At 45.9% G+C, this 17898-nt stretch overlaps 1 protein-coding gene across 1 annotated transcript in view; it reads left to right on the top strand.

The window, feature by feature from the left end:
• Positions 1-17898, top strand: part of GRK2 (G protein-coupled receptor kinase 2) — a 258235-nt gene that overhangs the window by 182182 nt on the left and 58155 nt on the right. The window contains exons 15-17 of the mRNA XM_069232942.1: positions 652-752; positions 11529-11595; positions 11964-12059. Coding sequence (XP_069089043.1) covers positions 652-752; positions 11529-11595; positions 11964-12059 — 264 coding nt within the window. The remainder of the gene's footprint in view (positions 1-651; positions 753-11528; positions 11596-11963; positions 12060-17898) is intronic.

Here is a 17898-nt window from a genome sequence, read left to right as displayed (position 1 = left end):
GACCAGTGTGTTGGCATTTTTTTTTTTGGTCTTGTGGGTTGTGCCTTGATCAAAAAACAAAAGCAGCCCACACACTGGTCTTTTTAAGCGGGCAAATCAAACCGTTCCTGGCTACCCGTCAGACCAATCCGCAGTGCTTGGGAGGTGGCCTGTGTTGGGTGTTCTCTGGACATGTCAGGAAGGCATTTTGTCTCTAGGCCTGTGCCCAGGATACTCTTGTGCTCTAGGTATGTGCTAAGAATAATGCTTCTGGATGGGCATGTGCTGAATGAAACCTTTTTCTGTATCTGTTGATGCCAAAGTAGGCACTTGGTCCCTTTTTTTTAGGAGCCTCTTGTTAGGAGGAAGTTCTTAACCTGGTTAAAGTGATTTCATTGCAATAGGATCTGAAAGAGCTCTGTATTGGTATCATCATAGTCGAAAAGTGTAACTGATGCAACACATCTTGATTAACAACTGGTTTTAAAAAGGGTTTAACTAAGATGTTCTGGTATTCATCCTGTTAACAGAGAAGGTATTTTAGGATTAAGAATACAAGGAAGATGTGATACTGGAGACTTTCAGCTATAGAAAACGAAGTTACTTCTCTGTTATAACAGATTTATTTCTGATGCTTCCCCTCATCTCCCTCATCTTCTCTAAACATTGCAGGCAGTGGAACTTCCAGATGTGTTTTCTCCAGAGCTGCGCTCCCTGCTCGAGGGGCTGCTGCAGCGCGATGTCAACCGGCGGCTGGGCTGTCTGGGAAGAGGGTGAGTGTCTGTGTGTTCCTCTTATCTGCTCCTGTTCCATTTACTCTCTGGGCCGTCTATCTTTTTGGTTATTTCCTGAGATATGTTGCTGTCTCTCACCTTGTCCGAGACATAAGTAGTTACCAGAGACATGCACGTCCGACTCTGCTAACGACAAACCTCCAGAGCTATGTTTTCTACTATCATGCTTGCTCTGATTTAAAGCTTCTCCCCACTTTGGTCCAGGCACACAGATTGTATTGATTCCAACTACTTTAAAAATTGTGGCAATTTTGTAGTGTGGACTAAAGAAACGCAATAAAAGCAAATTGCTGAGTAGTCCTATAGTGAATTTTATAGTCGACTAGACAAGAGTCAATCGTGTTGCGTTAGCCTGACATGACTGACGGCTTGAGTTTTGAAATATCATCTTTATCCGTGTGAACAACTTCTAGATTCTCATGCGGTGCATTACTCTGCCATGTAGTTAGTGGGTCTGGAATTGTATTAAATCTTTCACATTTTTTACGTTGGGCGTCAAGCGTAGGTGGAATCCTAATAACTCACTCTGATGTCGACCCACAATGCCCCATTCTGTGACCACCATTTGAGATTGTTTTTTCCACTTATGGGTTTGGAAGCAAGACAGAGCTGCGACTGTTTCGTTGAAAATGTAAAATTGATTTGCAAGACTTACCTGAAGCGATGGCTCTGGGCGACAGCAGTGATTTAACTGTGATCATGACTTGCGAAAAAGAGAAGAACGTTTTTTTCTGTGGTCATGAACCAGGTCAGAAAGTGACTGTCCAGGGAAGTGTGTCCTTTGGGTCTGATTTGCATCATTTAAAAAAAAATAGTTATGCAGAGCACTACAGTCAGAATTTGTTCTAATTGACATCGACAATTTGCATCCAGTAAAAAGCATCCATTTACATATTGTCTACATAACAATCACAATTTAGAAAGTTGTTATGCATGCTTTCGTTTTAAACCTAAAACTCTAAACACCAGAGATTAACCGAGATTAGCTCATTAGACTAAGATGGAAATCTCAAGTGACCAAGTTTGTAAAAAGTCGAAGAAGCATAATCTCTGTAAGCCTTTGAAAGACTGAGGACCTTCATTGTCTCAAAGGGATCAACTATTGAAGTACAAAAAAAACAACTTCCAAATTGAAAAAAATCTCTCTGCGTCAAGCCAATTCTAATTTAAACTGTCATTGAGAATCAAAGATTCCGACAGGTCAACAACAGCTGACGCCAGTTGGGATAAACCAAAACATGTTAAACTGACTTCTAACGGCGTTCAAATTTTAAGATTGGTCGAGTTGAAAACTCAGACATAAAATCATTTAAATGTCAGTGAGCCCAAAAAGTTATCGAAGACATTGTGCAAAAGTCCTTGAAGACTCTGGACACTTATAAAAATGAAATCCCTTGAGGCAGAATAACTAGTACTCGTAGCATGTGTTGACTGCAGATACACATGCTATGCACACTCCTTCCATCTGCACATTTAGGTCAGGGTCCCAAGCCAAGGGCACTTAACCTGTCCATTTTACCCTCCATTACCCAAAGACGAACATTCTCTACAGGTTCTTGGAAAGCTATGGTGTCTAAGTCGGGTGAATTTTGTCCCTTCAGTGGAATCTTAGATGTTCTAACAGTCGTGGGAGCCGTGTCTGTGTTGTTGTCGTCGAGTCAAGATTTGTTCTAGCTGGTAGGCATCTGTAGGTGGGAAGAGTGTCGCAGCTGCACGGAGTTCAAACGCAGTCCGTTCGAGCCGGATGGCGAGTGGTCCTCAAGAAAAACAACTTGCAAAGTCTGGGCTCAACACTGGATGGCAGGAGAGTGCACAGCATGTGAATCTGCAGTACTACACACAATAAATACATGCTTCCTGGGTAAGTAACATACTCCAGAAAAAAAGAAGCATTTGAGGATGCCCTTTTAGAACATAACTTGGATTACCAGGAGTAAAAAGACATAGAGAAGACAGCCTGAAACCCACTGGAAAAATCCAGGTCACACCCCCCTCAGTTCCCAGAGAGACATGAAGTGAAGCAGAAAGATAATTTAGAAAAAGAGGGACTTCTATAAATGCCTATCAGTGTACAGAAAGGTGTGTCTCACCTACAAGAAAATGCAGATTTATTATGGCATAATGTAGGCGCTGATTCCTCTCAGGAGGAGGTGGAAGTGTATCCTTCAAGAGCATCACCTCCAGATGACGTGGCAGTTTATCGAAAGGGGGGCGGATACTTATGACGTACAGCATAGAAGAGCAACAGGAGGACTCAAATTTTCCCTTTTAGAGGCTCCCAAGCCCCATCCAACGAGCAGTGTTTTGCCTGCGTTCAGCAAAACCAGAAGGTATTCTTAAAGCCAGTTAAGCCACAGAGATACTATAGAGAATTGTAGATGGTTAACAGTGAATTATAGGGATGTTTTTCATCTCGGGGTTCTGGGTGACATCAAATAGACAACGAGAGCAAAGTTCGAGTTGGTCTACAGTGTCCCTCAGAACCCTGAGGTGAAAAACATCCCGGTAATTCACTTTTTACCCATGTATGATAATGTATTATTTATGGATCCCAAAATCAACTGCCCCTGCTTTCAGCTGCTAAACCGGGCCGAGTAGTAAAGTGGGGCCATACATACATGGCCTCTCGTCCCTGACCCAAGTGTGCAAAAACGCAATGGCTTCCCGGCCAAGCTTAACCAACCGCTGCCACATTCCCCGCTTTCCCTCACCCTCCTGCAGCTGTGCGCCCTCTGCCTTAAGTCGAAGCAGACCAGCAGCGCTGCTCTGACAGACCCTGAGAGCCCTCTCAGCCAGGCGCGGAAGGCGTTGTTACTGTAACAGTGGCTAGCAAGTTTTGTTATCAACTGTTGCTAAATCGTAGCAGTCGGTAGCCAGATTTTAAATCTGGTGTGAACAATAGAAGCTTCATACGAAAGCTGTGCATAACAAAAGTATAAAGCATCCTAATGATCCTACCTACACTAAAGGGTATGTGAAAGCTGACTTGCTGATGGTAGCCACAGCCAAAAAAGATCTAGTCGCAGGCTCTCCCCGGACAAGGATAATAGGCGAGAAGCCGTGGAAAGGAAGACGGCTAGAGCAGCAACTGCGCAATGTTGCGTAGATAATTCCACGCAGTGTTAAACCGAGATTTCCCATCAACAACGGGAAGAGAGACCGGATCCAAGTGCAAGACCACTTCAGAGAATCTAGCAAAATCAGTCCTAAATCAGGGAAAAACCTTCGCAAAAACCATCTTAGTCGCTGGTAGGCTCTGAAGAGACTGCAAGCAGACAGCTATCTAGGATTACTGCCTAATGTGGATATTCCAGGCTAGGGATATTAGCATTTAAGTCAGAACTACAATCTGTAATCCCACAATGGCCACCACTTTAGATTATTCTTTTCCAGAGGTGGGCTGAGCTCCTAAAGAAGTCCTCGAAGATTTGTCAAGAGACCTCGGAGAAACACCGAAGTTGTTGACAGAATAGTGGAGCTCGACACTGGATTTAGGCTTTTGGGGCTCTCATCTGTGGGTAAATTTGACTTATTCTGAGAATTCAATTCTCCGAAGAAGGGGCCCCTGAGATGCCGCGATGCCATTTTGTAGCTTGAGCATTATCTTTAAATTCTTCCCAAACTGCCATCGAAAAATTGCTCTCAACCACGAACATTCAGTATGTCTGTTCTGAGTTTGAATATCGCTTTGTGTATTAGCTGTTCAAACTTTAAACCTTAATTCAGGGGGACAAAGTATTACTTGCCCTTTAGGTGGCAGGGCTTTCTGAACTTGAAAGGTGGAAGAAAACTACTCCATTGATGGACGACATCGGTTTCTCGGAGGAGGAAGATGTTGAGGAAGAGGAATCTCGAGGCGAACACCCGGCAGACTCCCACATTAAGGGAATTGCTACAGAGATCAGTGGTTCACCTCATAAAAAAGTTAGTCCCTTAATCTACACTGGCTGTAGGTCAAATTCTTTTGGAGACAAGGCATATAAACTGTCAGCTAAAACGTCAAAGTCTAAATCTTCAAGCAAAAAAGCTGAACCGCACAAACACAAGTACTCTACGCCAAAAAGATCATCAGTCGAAGGAGCTTGACACTTCCCGTCCTAACTGGTCCAGAGAAGAAATCACTGATAAGGAGTTGCCTACATGCGTCGGCTAGACCTCTGAGGACAAGGGGAAGGTGGGCGAGGCTGATGTATATGAATGAATAGAAAAACGAAAACTAAGAAACCACTTTGGAGGAAACCAAATCACGCAAACCCAGTGTTAGGGAAAGACAATTTTAAGCAAATACACATACATCGAAAATTAAATGAAACGTTTTAAAAGAGAGATCATTTTTAGGAAAAGTCCAAAATTACATTAAACGTGGGTGGAGTTTAGGACTCGTGAGGGTTTTTTGGGTTTAGGGATGCTTACTTTTTAGGGGTGATCAGGGGGTTTAGGTGTCTGGAAAGGGTTGAGTTCTGGCATAGGAATGGGGTTTTTCGGGTTCACGGATGAGTGGAGTTTATGGGTGTGAGGTGTTTTTAGGAGTCAGAGATAAGTAGAGTGTTGAGGAGTTTTAGGGTTCATGGATGGGCAAGGTTTGGGCTGCTTAGGGATTTTAAGGTTCAGTGATGGGTAGAAGTTAGGGGTGGTGAGGTGTTAAGGGTCATGGATGGGTGGTGTTTGGGTATGGAGGAGTGGTTTTAAGGTTCAGTGATGGGTAGAAGTTAGGGGTGGTGAGGTGTTAAGGGTCATGGATGGGTGGTGTTTGGGTATGGAGGAGTGGTTTTAAGGCGTCAGGGATGGGTGAGGTTTAGGCGTAGAAAGAGGCTTTTAGGGCTCAGGAATGGTTGGAGTTTAGGGCTAGTGAGGGATTTTACGTTTCAGAGATGAGTGTAGGGGTAGAAAGGGCTTTTAGGACTCAGGGATGTGTGCAGTTATGGATAGGTGTAGTTTAACTGTAGCAAGGGTTTTTTGGGTTTATGGGATGGGTGAAGTTTAGGTGTGGTGAGGAGTTTTAGGGGGCAGGTATTGATGGTGTTTAGGAGTTGTGAGGGCTCTGGGTTTGGTGGTGTGTTTAAAGTTGGTCAGCCAAGTAAAAACATCTGTAGTGATTGTTCGACAGTGTAAAAAAATATAAATCTGAAATAATGTCCATGTAAGCAAAGCACTGAAATAAATACTTTTTTCTTAACTGTTACTTAAAAGAAAATCTGCAACCATCGTATTTACACCTTTAAAACAAGCCTGCAAAAATCAATTTTGAGCAAAAATATATTCCATGACTTGTTTTCTATGAAATGGTAGATCCCACTCATTCTGAAAATTTCCATTAAAGAGTTTAGGTGAAGTGGTTTCTCTGTAATGGTATTCCAGTAAACCATTTTTCTTTTAAATCACATACAACTGGCCCAGGCAGACTTGAAATGTCCCATGGAGACAAAAAACAATCTGTGACATCATCGATGTCTAGAGGAAGGAAAAGTGTCTCGAAGTCGAAATGTAATACCTTTTCAAAGGAAACGTTTTCATGCAACAAAAGAATGTTCCTAAGCCTCTGGGGATTAACATCAAGGAACCTGCAAAGAGTACTGTGACTGATGTGCCCGCTGGTGGAAAAGAGCTCCACTTGTGACTCCAAGGGTTAGTTGGCTAGTCTCCTGTTGAGCGTCAGGACCACCTAAAGCGAAGGACCTCCTCAAGAGCCCGGCTGTCCAGGAATGCCTGCCTGCCAGCCATTGGAGTCCAAAGTGTCTGCCGGGTGCCAGACCTGTGACCTTTGTGAGGTGTTCCTATGCCTGTAGGACCTATAGTCCAAGTGGACCCTGGTCCCCAGATCCAATACATTTGTTTACCTGTAAACAAGTATTGCAACTGCTTTAGACCAATTGACCAGTGACGACTGGACCTGCACTGGACTCCCCCTGCTGCGTCCTGGAAGAAAGTCCTGAGGCCGGTGACAACCCCAGACGCTCGTTGATACCACTGTGACCAGGAATGCTCACCACCTCTCTCCAGCATCCTCCGCAATTTCAGCGCTCTGCATCAGGACCTCTTCTTGGCTGGACCACGATACAGTGTAAGAGTTCAGAAAAGACCCTGAGACTGCTTGACCTGTCTCCCTGGACCTCAGTGGTCCATGTGACTTGCCTCTAATTCGCTGCGCCCCATCCCAGTGAAGAGAAGCAGCTGCGCGCTGTACAGTTGCCTAATAACTACTAAACCGCTTGTAACAACAGGCTGCATTTCCCAAGAGTAACATGACAGTGATTTACTTACCTTTAAAAACTCACATCCCCGGTTTTCCTCAATAGATATTTGTCTTTTTGGTGCCTATTTAAAAATACAACCTATTTTGTAGATTTTTGGTGCTTCTAAATGCTTTACACTTGTTCACTTGACTAAGCCTGGCTGCTCTGGGCTGAGCTAAGAGGTTTATTAAAGAGACCTAAAAAGGACCTGCTGTACATTCTGACATTATTACATGATTAGGCCTCACACCACCTAATAATCCACATTTTCTTATTACTGTTGCTATGAATAGGATTCAGACATTGTAGGACCAAGACCACTTTGACTAAGTCTCAGTCGCTGATGGATGACTAGGGACAAATATGAAACTGCTGCGTATTATGGCTTTTTGAATTCATTTGATCCCAAACTTGAGATTGCATATGAGACCCATTCAGGAGAGGTTGAACAACAGAGGGCCACGTGAGATGGGCAGATGGAAGGATCTAGTGGCTGTAACAGGCATGGTCAGCAAAGCGATGGTATAATGGTGAAACAAAGTGACTATCACAAGCGATCATAACAGATGTATCACATGAACATACGTGGGGCAGCCCAACATGAGGCGGCTGTGGTCCACTTACGAGATGACCATACACATTGTTTATTTAGATTTTAAGACATTTTATCTGGTATTGAAACTTTTCAGAGTCAAATCAAAAACAAGAGTTTGTATTTGGACAGAAAACACAACTGCAGCATCCTGTCTGGACAAGGAGAGGGAAGCAGTTTCTCACTCTGAAAACATTGTGGGTGGACACATTCAGCTTGTGGCAAGCAGTGTTCCAACAGTAGAAACCATTTACGCAGATGAGGTAAGCAGGCGAACCAATAGCTGTCACCACTAGGAGCTCAAACAGCCCTCTTTAGATGCATTACTGAACAATCAGGTAGTTTTCCAAAAAGGCCTATTTGCAACAGCAGAAAACACAATGTACCAGTTCAATACTTCCAAGCATTACCATCCTGAGTCACAAGGAAATGCACTGTTGATAAGCTAGTATGGTACTTTTGACACACTAGCATAGGCCAAAGGCTGAATTCCTTTAGCCTAGGTGTTCATGGCACCCAACCCGACTTTGATTCTAGTGGCTCCCAGGCAGGCACGGCAGACGTGGTTTTCTCACCCACTGCACGTTTGTCAGGGGATCCGTAAAAATACTCCTACACAAGGTAGTGCTCAGTGCTGCATATAATGGGGAATGTACGTGAAACAGATCTTTGCTACTCCTTTCATTAAGTTTTCTGGAGCTGGAGGTAGCAAAAGACTGTTCTCTTTATTCATATCCTGCACCATAATATAATTTTATATTTAAGTCTAGCAGGCCTTTTGAAACCATTCTTTGAGCACATGCCCAAAGCCTCACCCAAGGACCTTATGCTAGTCTGCTTTTTAGTTTGAATCCCATCTGTCAGAACAGTCAGCAAACTCTTGACGGATACTTCTAACCGCAGATTTCTCACCTTAGAATATTCCCCAGGTGCCAGACTGGATATCATGCATCTCCGCATTGGCTCCATACCACCCCGGAAGAAGGAGAATGAAGCAATCCATGAGCACCGATGTTCATTCCTTTGTTTCTCTGCCTTCCAATGTGGATCTGAAGTTCCGTTCTCAAATTCGTTGGGTTTTCTGACAACATCAAAGTTTTCACAGTGTGCTACGAAATAACGTCCCCACTGAAAACCACAGGGTGAAAGCTGTGCCGCAAGTGAAGATGGCAGTCACGGACCTGCTCAAGCTTTGTCTTTAGTACTGTGCTCAGGACACAGAGTTGTGATAAATATGCCCTCATGCAAGGCGATTCAAAACCAGGAAGCAAAGATGTGTTGCCGAGTACAAGTGGTTTCCGCCTTCATGTAAATCTCATTCCAAGTCACAGGCCTAAACTCTGTCCCAACCACTGGCCTGTTTCTTTGGCTGTTTTTGTTTACTGCTGGGAAGGAAATGAGCAGGCATCGTCAGGCTGATCACGCGTGGTGCTTACCTCTCGAGCTGGTGGTGAAGGATGTTCTCTAATGGAGGGGAACCCTAAATGGATCTTCTTATCATCAAGAACATGCAGTGTGTAGTTTTGCACATTGGAGTTTCTGCTTAGGAGAGTTATTCCCTCTGGAATGAAACAAGGGACTCCATGATGCCTTCACGCTTCTAGCTCTCCTGCCCAGGGCTTTGAAGATCATCAAGGCTGACCAGACCCAGGTATTTCTGGGATAGGAGAGTGTGGGACCTGGAGCTTCTGAGCATGAGCATCTGTCTGTCCACCTACCAGGCTGCCATTTCAGTGGGAATTGCTATCTCAGCAGCAGGGCAGGGTCTTCTACTCAAATCTACGCAACGTACACCCCCATGCATGGAGATTAATCAGTGTCAATTGAATGCATTTGATTTGCCACTAGAGATGGTAGAAGTCATTGTCATCTCTAGGGACCCCTCTAGAAATCATTTTATGCCAGATGCTAGGACAAATTTGTAACTTGGTACTGTGCCCGGGATATAAACCCATTACAGGCAACGCTGTCTGGTGTCCTTTTATTTGTTTTGGCTAGAGCCCAGCAAAGACTAGCAGTGGTCACTAAAAGATTATTTGTTGGCCCTTTCAGCTTTTCTGCATTTGCCGGACAAACCATCCTTGATCAAATCATCTGTTGTGATGAAGCTTATTAAAAGTTTGCACATGTTTCCTCCCGAGACACTTTGGATGCCACACTGGGAACTTGATCTTCACATTTCTAATTTGTACACCCTTCGAGCTGATACATAGCTGCTCCCTACGCCTCCTGACCTCGAAGGCTGCCTTCCTCATTGCGAATGTCAATTTGTTTTGTGATTGAACTACAGGCCCTTTCAATGCAACCCTTCACACCACTTGTTTCCTGGACAAATTGGTGCGAGGACTCTGGCGGCCTCCTTACCAAAAGTTGTGACTCCATTCCACATTGAGCAGCCCATCACTCTACCAGTGTTCTTTGCTCCCCTCCGCCCCTCGAAGGAGAGGGTCCATCCATTGGACTCCAAAAGGGCTTTAAGCTTTTACATAAATAATTGAAGGCCCGTTGAGTGAGCAATCGGCTTTTATGGGGTTTTCTGGAGCAAAGAAAGGGAAGGCTGTGCAGAAGAGGACCTTATGGAGATTAAGGTCTGCTCTCAACTGGTCAGGACGTAACCTCCAGACGTTCTGAGACCCCATTCCATCTAATGGCAAACAAAGCATTGGAGCAGAGGTCGAAGGCACATTCCACCAGAAGGAAGGGGGGCACATTATCATTTCTGGCCAAATTGCACTGCAGGGCATGTGCCACCTGGTCTCAGGAACACACGTTCCCAATACATTATAGATGCAATCAAGGGACAATCGGTACTAAAGCACGTGTTCTCATCTGCTCCCTCTTCAAAACTCCCTCCCCAGGAGAGGTGATACTGCTAGGTAATGTATGCACGGCTTGAGAATCTGGAAGACTGTTCACTCTGCAAAAGAGACCATTTACTTACCTGTAGTAATCATTTTGCCACTTTAGGCCTTGCAGCACTTCTAGATTTGCATGAAACCCTCCCGCCTCCCCGGTGAAGTATACTGGAGATATGATTTAAAAAAGAATCTAGCATGTTGGTCACATTAAGGGACAATGTGTGTTTAAGGTCTAGGTTATATTCATTCATTTTTGTTGACACCCATCAGGAGCAGGGGAAAAGTTTGTAATCCAGCACTTCCAGACCCAACCACTAGATAGTGGAATGCTACACAGCCTTTTAATCTAGGAGAGCTTCAATCTGTTTCTTATTTTCAGTCTTTAGATCCCCAGCCTGATAATTGGAGCATTTGAGATATGGGAATCTGAAATATACCAATACTGGAGAACTGTTTAATTTTATATGGTCCACTCACGTTCCTCATTCCATATTTGTTTTGCAAGGGACATCGCTACCGTCTGTTACCTTCTTTCATGCAAGTGTGTAAAATGGTGATCATAAGGACCATCTATTTTCCTCTGCATTGTAACCTACTGAGATCCTTGCTGTGTCCAAACACTGACTGCACTTTGTGTCCAAGCACAGTTCCTCCTCCCTCTCACCCCACGCTTCATACTGCCAGAATGCTCTCCGTTAGGGATAAAATGCCCATAATGTAACTGCTCTCCTGGTTGCACTGTGCGCCACTGTTCTCTGCAGGAGATCACGAACCGGCCCTCAGTCCTGCGCAGTGACTAACAAGGATGGTTCTTGATGCAACCAATGATCTCAACTAAAAGGCAAAGCACTTTAAATTCCCAGAAACACATTAAGATCCTGAGGTATAGGGTGATATCCCCTGCTGTCTTCCGTCTTAGATCTTCGGTCATACAACTGTCACTTTTTCTCTTTTTCATTTCTGTTTCCCTTGCTAGCCCACCTTCCTTCTCTCGCTGCCTCTTCCCCTGCATCTTTTTCTTTTCTTTTCTCTTTTTTGTTGTGTCCCTAACCTCTTCTCTCCTCCTTTTTAGAGCTCAAGAGGTGAAAGAGGAGCCATTTTTCCAAGGCTTGGACTGGCAGATGGTCTTCTTACAGAAGGTGAGGTTAGCAGATGATGCTCAAGAGGTGCACATGGGTGTCACGAGTGAGGCATAGAGGGTGGTGCTCAGAGGTTTAAAGTGACACCCAGGCAGCAAAATGTGGCGGGCACATATACCCCGGGTGATGAGCAATTAGCAAAACTTGGGAGTTTAAAAGTTGAATGTAAACAAGAGTCTTCATTGGGGCCTGAGTACTAAAGCAGTGGGCTGAAGAAGTAATAAACAGAGCAGTTTGGGAGCAGAAATGGATGTGGACCACATCAGCTAAGGCAGTGTTTGGGGCAATTAAATGGCATGATGGGGAAATTGGTTTCTCTGCCTGTGTCGTATCGCACGTGTTTTAAATGCCATCTATTTTTCATGCAGTATCCACCTCCACTCATTCCCCCACGAGGGGAGGTGAACGCCGCAGACGCCTTCGACATTGGCTCGTTTGATGAAGAGGACACCAAAGGCATTAAGGTAACAAATCTAAGTCTTTGTGGTCTGCTGAAGGGGAGGGGCTGACGTGGTCTCCCAAAGCAGGAGGCAAGTAGACAATTCTTCATATCTTCACATTCTGTTTCTCTGTCCAGATCTTCTCAGAGCTGAAGGTGGCCACAGCTGGCCCTGAGTATTCCCAGGGGTTCAGTTTAAAGAGTACTTTGTAGACCCACCTACATTGACACCAGTGCACCTGCTGCAGTTTTAGGAATCAGAATTCATTCAACTCCTGCTATTCATGTTGAGCCATATGTACAATGAGTTGATGGTTTCAAACTTCTCCCTACTTCCCGCAGATCCAACAGTGTCATTGCCCTGGTTAATTCTCCTACTGTTGGATGCCCCTTTGTAAAGAAATGGCTCCCTGTTGCAGTTACCCCCCACTTTTTGCCTGATACTGATGCTGACTTGACTGAGAAGTGTGCTCGGACCCTGCTAACCAGGCCCCAGCACCAGTGTTCTTTCACCTAAAATGTACCATTGTCTCCACAATTGGCACAACCCTGGCACCCAGGTAAGTCCCTTGTAACTGGTACCCCTGGTACCAAGGGCCCTGATGCCAGGGAAGGTCTCTAAGGGCTGCAGCATGTCTTATGCCACCCTAGGGACCCCTCACTCAGCACAGACACACTGCTTGCCAGCTTGTGTGTGCTGGTGGGGAGAAAATGACTAAGTCGACATGGCACTCCCCTCAGGGTGCCATGCCAACCTCACACTGCCTGTGACATAGGTCAGTCACCCGTCTAGCAGGCCTTACAGCCCTAAGGCAGGGTGCACTATACCACAGGTGAGGGCATATGTGCATGAGCACTATGCCCCTACAGTGTCTAAGCAAAACCTTAGACATTGTAAGTGCAGGGTAGCCATAAGAATATATGGTCTGGGAGTCTGTCAAAAACGAACTCCACAGCTCCATAATGGCTACACTGAATACTGGGAAGTTTAGTATCAAACTTCTCAGAATAATAAACCCACACTGATGCCAGTGTTGGATTTATTAAAAAATGCACACAGAGGGCATCTTAGAGATGCCCCCTGTATTTTACCCAATTGTTCAGTGCAGGACTGACTGGTCTGTGCCAGCCTGCTGCTGAGAGACGAGTTTCTGACCCCATGCGGTGAGAGCCTTTGTGCTCTCTGAGGACAGAAACAAAGCCTGCTCTGGGTGGAGGTGCTTCACACCTCCCCCCTGCAGGAACTGTAACACCTAACAGTGAGCTTCAAAGGCTCAAGCTTCGTGTTACAATGCCCCAGGGCACTCCAGCTAGTGGAGATGCCCGCCCCCTGGACACAGCCCCCACTTTTGGCGGCAAGTCCAGGAGAGATAATGAGAAAAACAAGGGGGAGTCACTGGCCAGTCAGGACAGCCCCTAAGGTGTCCTGAGCTGAGGTGACTCTGACTTTTAGAAATCCTCCATCTTGCAGATGGAGGATTCCCCCAATAGGGATAGGAATGTGACCCCCTCCCCTTGGGAGGAGGCACAAAGAGGGTATACCCACCCTCAGGGCTAGTAGCCAATGGCTACTAACCCCCCAGACCTAAAAACGCCCTTAAATTTAGTATTTAAGGGCTTCCCTGAACCTAAGAATTTAGATTCCTGAAACTACAAGAAGAAGAGGACTGCTGAGCTGAAAAACCCCTGCAGAGGAAGAACAGAAGACACCAACTGCTTTGGCCCCAGACTTACCGGCCTGTCTCCTGCCTTCCAAAGAAACCTGCTCCAGCGACGCTCTCCAAGGGACCAGCGACCTCTGAATCCTCTGAGGACTGCCCTGCTTCACGAAAGACACGAAACTCCAGAGGACAGCGGCACTGCTCCAAAAGAACTGCAACTTTGTTTCAAGGAGCAGATTTAAAGACCCCTGTAACTCCCCGCAAGAAGCGTGAGACTTGCAACACTGCACCCGGCGACCCCGACTCGACTGGTGGAGAACCAACACCTCAGGGAGGACCCTCCGGCGACTCCAAGACTGTGAGTAACCAAAGTTGTCCCCCCTGAGCCCCCACAGCGACGCCTGCAGAGGGAATCCCGAGGCTCCCCCTGACCGCGACTGCCTGAACTCTATTTCCCGACTGCTGGAAAAGACCCTGCACCCGCAGCCCCCAGCACCTGAAGGAACGGAACTCCTGTGCAGGAGTGACCCCCAGGAGGCCCTCTCCCTTGCCCAGGTGGTGGCTACCCCGAGGAGCACCCCCCTTGCCTGCCTGCATCGCTGAAGAGACCCCTTGGTCTCTCATAGGAAACCATTGAAAACCCGACGCGTGTTTGCACACTGCACCCGGCCGCCCCGCGCTGCTGAGGGTGTACTTTTTGTGCTGACTTGTGTCCCCCCCGGTGCCCTACAAAACCCCCCTGGTCTGCCCTCCGAAGACGCGGGTACTTACCTGCTGGCAGACTGGAACCGGGGCACCCCCTCCTCTCCATTGAAGCCTATGTGTTTTGGGCACCTCTTTGACCTCTGCACCTGACCGGCCCTGAGCTGCTGGTGTGGTGACTTTGGGGTTGCTCTGAACCCCCAACGGTGGGCTACCTTGGACCAAAAACTGAAACCTGTAAGTGACTTACTTACCTGTGAAACCTAACAATACTTTACCTCCCCCAGGAACTGTGAAAATTGCACTGTGTCCACTTTTAAAACAGCTTATTGTGTTTTATGTAACAAGTATACATGCTAATGTAATGATTCAAAGTTCTTAAAGTACTTACCTGCAATACCTTTCAAATGAGATATTACATGTAGAATTTGAACCTGTGGTTCTTAAAATAAACTAAGAAAATATATTTTTCTATAACAAAACCTATTGGCTGGATTTGTCTCTGAGTGTGTGTTCCTCATTTATTGCCTGTGTGTATGTACAACAAATGCTTAACACTACTCCTTTGATAAGCCTACTGCTCGACCACACTACCACAAAATAGAGCATTAGTATTATCTCTTTTTGCCACTATCTTACCTCTAAGGGGAACCCTTGGACTCTGTGCATGCTATTCCTTACTTTGAAATAGTGCATACAGAGCCAACTTCCTACACCCTTCCTCTCTCCTAAGCAGTTAGCATGTTGACTAGCATGCAGTGTGAGACGCCTGCGCTGCTGAGGAGAGCTCTGCGCCCTTGTGAGCTCAATAAGGCGTCTTTTACAGGTGCTAAAGTTGAGCCCTAGAAGACTCGCCTAAAAGTGCTAAAACATTTACTTGACCCTACTCACTTGTCTCAGTAGCCAACTTCTCGGATAGATTCACTTGCAATTTCTGTCCCTTGCGACTGCTTTGTACCTTTCCTGAGAGCACATTGCAACCATCAAACCTCCACCCCGAAGGCCAGGACCAGGAATAACGCTGTAGTTCTCAGCAGGCTGGACCACGGCATCTGTGTCCTCTGCATCTCCTCACCCGTTTCTATTCAGTGTAGATTGAGTGCTTGCAAGGCAAGTCAGATGTTGCACAGAAGCGGGTTTGGCGGTAGTGATCAGGCACACACATCCATCTATTAATGAGGGCTCATCACCTGGCTGTGGGGTGCAGTTTGAGGCAGAGAATGGTAGTTCCTAGTAAGCTGGTTCCCCACCTTCACCTTTGCATCCTCCCATGATACAGCGGCGCATACATTTGTCGACATTACTAACGTATTCAGACATTCATTGGGTGAAACTCATGTTTCTTTCCTGGTTCTGGCAAGGTGGAATTTGAATACTGAAAAAGAAAAACTATAAAATAAAGTTACTTCTTATGTGGAATTGTTTTCCTTTCAACTGTATTTCCAGGCTATCGTCCAAACAATGTTTTTGCTTATGGTGTTCAACTTGTTAGGATGAAGGATAAACATTTAGGGCGTGATTTAGATTTCAGTCATCACAACGGCGATGGATATCCCGTTCACCGAAATATAAATCCCATAGGAAATAATGGGTTTTATATTTTGGCAAATGGAATATTAGTCACCGCTGTGATGGAGTAAAGCGTCCGCCGATATCTAAATCAGGCCCCTCATTTTCGTAAAATCAATTACGAAATATGTCTGAATGAGAATAAAATGACAGTATGTAACTTAAAAAAGCCTTCCCTCTAAATCCCAAATGCGGCATGTTTCAACTTGAGTGATTCTACCAAGTTCTGCATATTGTTTCTAGACCTACAGTAATCTCCAGTCCCATTTGGAAGTGTGCACCTCCAAACAGCTCTTTACACAGCTCGCTGTCTCAGCCTTATCCTAATTCCTTTTTTGAACTATCCGTTGTAAAGTTTCCAAAGGGAAATGTTTCTCTAGGTTACTTCTGATAAATCAATCGATCGGCATACGTAGTCGTTGCCCTGCACTTTACGCCCTGATACACAACCAAAAACACCTTCTGGGGGACTGCATGGACTCCAGGAAGCCTCCTTTGTCTTTTAAAAACTGTCTGCAGGGGACCGGGTCTACCCTGAACTTATGTTCACTGTTTGCTTCCTGTTCCAATCACCCTCACAATCTTTGTTACAGATGTTTATACACAGTGTTGTGCCTTTGCTTAATGTATAGTGAACATTGTGGATTATATGGCATTTGGGAAGCAATGTAAGTATGAGTGTAGGAAGTTGGCTCTGTATGCACTATTTCAAAGTAAGGAATAGTGTGCACAGAGACCAAGGGTTCCCCTTAGAGGTAAGATAGTGGCAAAAAGAGATAATACTAATGCTCTATTTTGTGGTAGTGTGGTCGAGCAGTAGGCTTATCAAAGGAGTAGTGTTAAGCATTTGTTGTACATACACACAAGCAATAAATGAGGAACACACACTCAGAGACAATTCCAGGCCAATAGGTTTTTGTATAGAAAAATATCTTTTCTTAGTTTATTTTAAGAACCACAGGTTCAAATTTTACATGTAATACTTCAAATGAAAGGTATTGCAGGTATGTACTTTAGGAACTTTGAATAATCAAAATAGCATACAGTTTTCAAATAAATCACATATAGCTATTTTAAAACTAGACACAGTGCAATTTTCAACAGTTCCTGGGGGGAGTAAGAGTTAGTTAGTTTTTGCAGGTAAGTAAACCACCTACGGGGTTCAAGTTTGGGTCCAAGGTAGCCCACCGTTGGGGGTTCAGAGCAAGCCCAAAGTTACCACACCAGCAGCTCAGGGCCGGTCAGGTGCAGAGGTCAAAGTGGTGCCCAAAACGCATAGGCTTCAATGGAGAAGGGGGTGCCCCGGTTCCAGTCTGCCAGCAGGTAAGTACCCGCGTCTTCGGAGGGCAGACCAGGGGGGGGGGTGTTGTAGGGCACCGGGGGGGACACAAGTCAGCACAGAAAGTACACCCTCAGCAGCACGGGGGCGGCCGGGTGCAGTGTGCAAACACGTGTCGGGTTTTCAGTAGGTTTCAATGGGAGACCAAGGGGTCTCTTCAGCAATGCTGGCAGGCAAGGGGGAGGCTCCTCGGGGTAGCCACCACCTGGGCAAGGGAGAGGGCCTCCTGGGGGTCACTCCTGCACTGGAGTCCGGATCCTTCAGGTCCTGGGGGCTGCGGGTGCAGAGTCTTTTCCAGGCGTCGGGATCTGAGGAGCAGGCAGTCGTGGTCAGGAGGAGCCTCGGGATTCCCTCTGCAGGCGTCGCTGTGGGGGCTCAGGGGGGTCAACTCTGGCTACTCACGGTCTCGCAGTCGCCGGGGAGTCCTCCCTGAAGTGTTTGTCCTCCCTGAAGTGTTTGTTCTCCACAAGTCGAGCCGGGGGCGTGGGGTGCAGAGTAGCAAGTCTCACGCTTCCGGCGGGAAACGCAGGTTGTTTTAAAGTTGCTCCTTTGAAACAAAGTTGCAGTCTTGGATGAACAGAGCCGCTGTCCTC

The sequence above is a fragment of the Pleurodeles waltl genome, chromosome 4_2 (genome assembly GCF_031143425.1).
Source record: "Pleurodeles waltl isolate 20211129_DDA chromosome 4_2, aPleWal1.hap1.20221129, whole genome shotgun sequence".
Classification (NCBI taxonomy): Eukaryota; Metazoa; Chordata; class Amphibia; order Caudata; family Salamandridae; genus Pleurodeles; species Pleurodeles waltl.
Note: the sequence above shows the minus strand (reverse complement) of the source record. Positions and strands in the feature narration are given on the sequence as shown.